Here is a 3,965-nt window from a genome sequence, read left to right on the forward strand (position 1 = left end):
TCAAATAACATTATTAATTATATTAAAATAGTTAATATTAAAAAATATATTAGTAAATATAACATTGTTGTGTTGGTGCTATTTATTGTGCATCAAAATATGTAAAAATAATAATTAACTTGTAATTTGTATAGTTGGTATGGGTTGTTTTATCTATTCTGGATTTTGTTGTATCACACATATAATCATTTATATATATATGGGCTACTATTGTCACTACCAAAAATGCCATTGAGACTACCAAAGCATTTGAATTTAAATAAGGCTCTCAAATTTGAAAAAAAAAAAGAGAAGAAGATAGCAATGACTACAAATTGATCAACCTGCCAATACAACGATAAAACATCGGAGTATTCTAAGCAACACTAAACAGTGATACTACCTAAGCGAAAAGATTGAAGTTTGAACCACACATGATCAAGGAAATCAAAATAGGCATACCGCCATGATCTACAAATCAGCAAAGGAGCAATCACTATCCAGAATCCCACAATAAATCCAATTGTCATACTGACAAAAAACCAATTCACTCCATGCCCATCACTTCCTTCATAACAATGGGTTTTCCCATTGGAGCTGCAGTTTATGGGCAGTGGTGGACCACATAGATTGTTGCCGATGAAGCTGGAGGCATCAAAGGTTTGCAATTGAGTTCCTGTTGGAATATTTCCCTTCAAATGATTGTAAGACAAGTCTAGCATGCTCAGAAAGCTCAAATTTGCAATGGTTGGAGGGATTTCACCAGAAAGTTGATTCCTCGAAAAATCAATGGACTGTAATGATCCCATATTACCAATGCCTTGTGGAATATGACCAATCACGTGGTTGTGGGATAAGTTCAAAAAGTTCAATCCATTTAGACTTGTGATTTCTCTTGGTATTTCTCCTAATAATTTGTTACTTGACAGATCAATGCTTGTTACCAAACCCAGAATGTTTCTGTACTCATCTCCTCTTCCTTTCAGCCATAGTAGCACACTAACTATACTTTGCGTCGAAGAGTAAGACGTACTATAATGTGCTTCAGAATAGATACGAGGATCTGTACTTTGATTCTTTACTGTCATGGCAATCAAGTTACTGAAACAGCTGGGTATATTGCCAGACAGATTGTTTTGTGCAAGGTCTAAAACCTGAAGATGACTCATCTGACATATTTCATTTGGAATGTGGCCGCCAAATCTGTTTGATCGAAGGCGGAGGATTTTCACATTTAAGAGGTTTTCTCCAACCCATGTTGGAATAGTTCCTGAAAGATTATTTTCCCCAAGGTCCAAGGATATCAATTGGTTATTCTTCTTCAAACTGGATGGAAATATTCCTGAGAGTGTGTTGTTACGAATTTGTAAAGACTGCAGGTCTGCCAAGGAACCCATGGATTGGGGTAAGTTCCCAACAAAATGGTTGCTTTGTAAATTTACATCCACAAGAGATGTCCAATTCATCCAGCAATCAGGTATCTCTCCTGACAAATTATTTGATGCAAGATTCAGAAATTGTAATAGCATTGGCTTGTCCTGATCATTGCATAAAAAGTCATTCATGGATTCAGAGAATGAATTGCTTGAAAGATCTAACTGAGACACATCACTTGAAAGATAGGGTAATTTACCACACAAGTGATTTGAGCTTAGATCAATAGTTGGGATAGATATTGGATTCTTTAATGTAGTCCCAATCTCACCATGGATATGATTACGAGAGAGGTTTAAATACAAAACCTGAGAAAGTACTTCCCACATCTGTGTGGAAATAGAATCGAAAATCCCCGTGTTAGATAGTCCAACATATTTAAGTTTGTTTTGTGATTGAATCCACAATGGAAAGCTGGGACCTAATTGCCATGATGTCACTTCCAAATAGGTAAGTTGAAAATGAGGAATCCAATTGGGACCCACTTTTAAAGTGAAATTGTTCCCCGATGCACCAAACTCCGTCAAGCTTGTAAGATTTGCAAGATCATCTTCCTTGACAACTCGGTGAAAAAGATTGCCGTCAATATGAAGAAATAACAATTTAGAGAGTGATCCAAGACTTTCAAATGGATTTCCACTGAATTTATTCATAGAGAGATCGAGATATCTTAATGATGAAAGTTTTCCAAATGATCTAGGAAGAGCACCACCAATTGAGTTGTTGGAAAAATATAGCTGCTCAATATTTTTAAATGCCCCAATATGATCTGTCAGATTGCCTGAAAGTCGTGAACTCTGAACTGCAAGTCTTGTGAGTCCATGGGAAATACAAGGAGCAAGAATTTCTAAAAGCTCATTAACCTGTTGGTTGAGTTTGAGATATGATAAATCTATCACCCTTAAGTTGCAGAGATTTCCCAAAGAAGTTGGAATGTTTCCTTCAAGTTGATTACCTGATAAATCAAGTTCAACAAGAGAAGTCAAATTTCCCAAAGAAGTTGGAATGGTTCCTTCAAGTTGATTGTTTGACAAATAAAGTTCAACAAGAGAAGTCAAATTTCCCAAAGAAGTTGGAATGGTTCCTTCAAGTTGATTAGCTGATAAATCAAGTTCAACAAGAGAAGTCAAATTTCCCAAAGAAGTTGGAATGGTTCCTTCAAGTTGATTAGCTGATAAATAAAGTTCAACAAGAGAAGTCAAATTTCCCAAGGCATCAGAAATAGTCCCATGCAAGTCGCAGGAACTTAGGTCCAAAGACTTGAGACGATGAAGACCGTATAAGCAATTAGGTATAGAAGATGAAAATGAATTGAAAGGCAAGTCAAGATTTTGAAGATGTGTGAGGTTTCGAATACCACAAGGAATCGGACCTTGGATTTCATTTCCCCTTAATTGAAGAGAAACAAGTTTCTTCAATTTGAATATCCACTTGGGGACAAAAGAAATGGCAGGGGAATAACTAGTGAAGGAAAGATGGAGAGTTTGCAGAGATGAGAAGTTGAGCAAGGATGGTTCATTATAGTGAGGGAGTGTGCAGTGTGACAAATATAGGTGGGTCAAAGAAGGAAGAGATTGGAGAGTGTGTAGCCAATGAAATGCTTTGGATAGGTTTGTATAACTCAAATCAAGATAGACCAAATTGGAGAGATTCCCAATCTGAGATGGAATCTTCCCCATGAATTGAGTATAAGAGAGGTCGAGGTGAGTCAAGGAGGTCATTGTCCCAAGGAAAGAAGGAATTGACATACCTTCAAAATCATTGCCGCTCAAGTCCAAGTAATTCAAATGCTTTAAATCAGCCAAACAAGGACTTATCTCTCCACCAAAGCTCCATCTCCTATAAGCTTCCCAATCAAAGAAACCACCGTAGTCAGAGTCATGATAGAAAGCAGAATCTGAAGTGTGTAGGTGAAGCTGAAGAAGATGGGAAGTGACGTTGTGGCAGAGGACTCCATACCAGTGGCAACAGTTGGTATGATTATGATTCCAAGACCAAAGCCTATTTGAAGGATCATTCAGATTATTCTTAAACTTCAAAAGTGTCTCACGCTCACTTGGGATGCACACACTCTCTCTGCATGGTAAGCTCAACAACCAAAGCTGGACAAAGACAAGAATATAAATGGAGGAATTCATGATCACACAAGGCAAATATAGAAAACGAGTGTTTTTTTTTAGAGCTGATCGAAACAAGTGTAGTTGTTGGTTCTGCATATAAATCATCATACTTCTATTATTTATACTGCTGCCCTGCCTGTTTTTTTCTTCACTTTCATTATTTTTTTTACCTTTTTTATTGTTGTGCCAAATACTAAAATATTCTTCCATTCTTTTTTTATGCTGGCCTCTTTAAATTATTCATTTAATTATCTAATTCTCCCGAATTAATTCTTAGAATACGAATTTTTTTTATTTACTGTATCTATCTCCCTTTTTAAAATTCCTATATACACTAAATTCATAAAAAAATCAAAATTAATAACAAAGAAATATGATTTATTCTTGTACTAAATACTAACATAAGAAACATTCTTTTAGGTACAGTTTTTT

The 3,965-nt window shown here is 36.0% G+C and overlaps 1 protein-coding gene across 2 annotated transcripts; it reads right to left on the bottom strand.

Moving 5' to 3' along the window:
* Positions 1 to 273: 273 nt before the first annotated feature.
* Positions 274 to 3,623, bottom strand: LOC114389388 (receptor-like protein EIX2). Of its 2 annotated transcripts, none has more exons than XM_028350050.1 (2): positions 3,164 to 3,623; positions 274 to 2,368 (listed from the first exon to the last, which is right to left on the bottom strand). In XM_028350050.1, the coding sequence occupies exons 1-2, from the start codon at positions 3,549 to 3,551 to the stop codon at positions 366 to 368; spliced, it is 2,391 nt and encodes a 796-aa protein (XP_028205851.1). In that variant the 5' UTR covers positions 3,552 to 3,623; the 3' UTR covers positions 274 to 365. The 2 variants fall into 2 exon arrangements, with proteins under 2 accessions (XP_028205851.1, XP_028205852.1); XM_028350051.1 differs by lacking the exon at positions 3,164 to 3,623 and adding an exon at positions 2,963 to 3,070 and having other exon boundaries at positions 274 to 1,166.
* Between the last annotated feature and the right edge of the window lie 342 nt (positions 3,624 to 3,965).

Source organism: Glycine soja, chromosome 16 (assembly GCF_004193775.1).
Source record: "Glycine soja cultivar W05 chromosome 16, ASM419377v2, whole genome shotgun sequence".
Lineage (NCBI taxonomy): Eukaryota > Viridiplantae > Streptophyta > Magnoliopsida > Fabales > Fabaceae > Glycine > Glycine soja.

Bases quoted from the DNA above. Each gene is read 5' to 3' on its own strand.
- LOC114389388 (XM_028350050.1), bottom strand. From the start codon at position 3,551: ATGAATTCCTCCATTTATATTCTTGTCTTTGTCCAGCTTTGGTTGTTG. The intron at 2,369-3,163 runs GTATGTCAATTC...TTGATTTATCAG, and splicing joins GAGCGGCAATGATTTTGAAG to GTAATCAACTTGAAGGAAAC.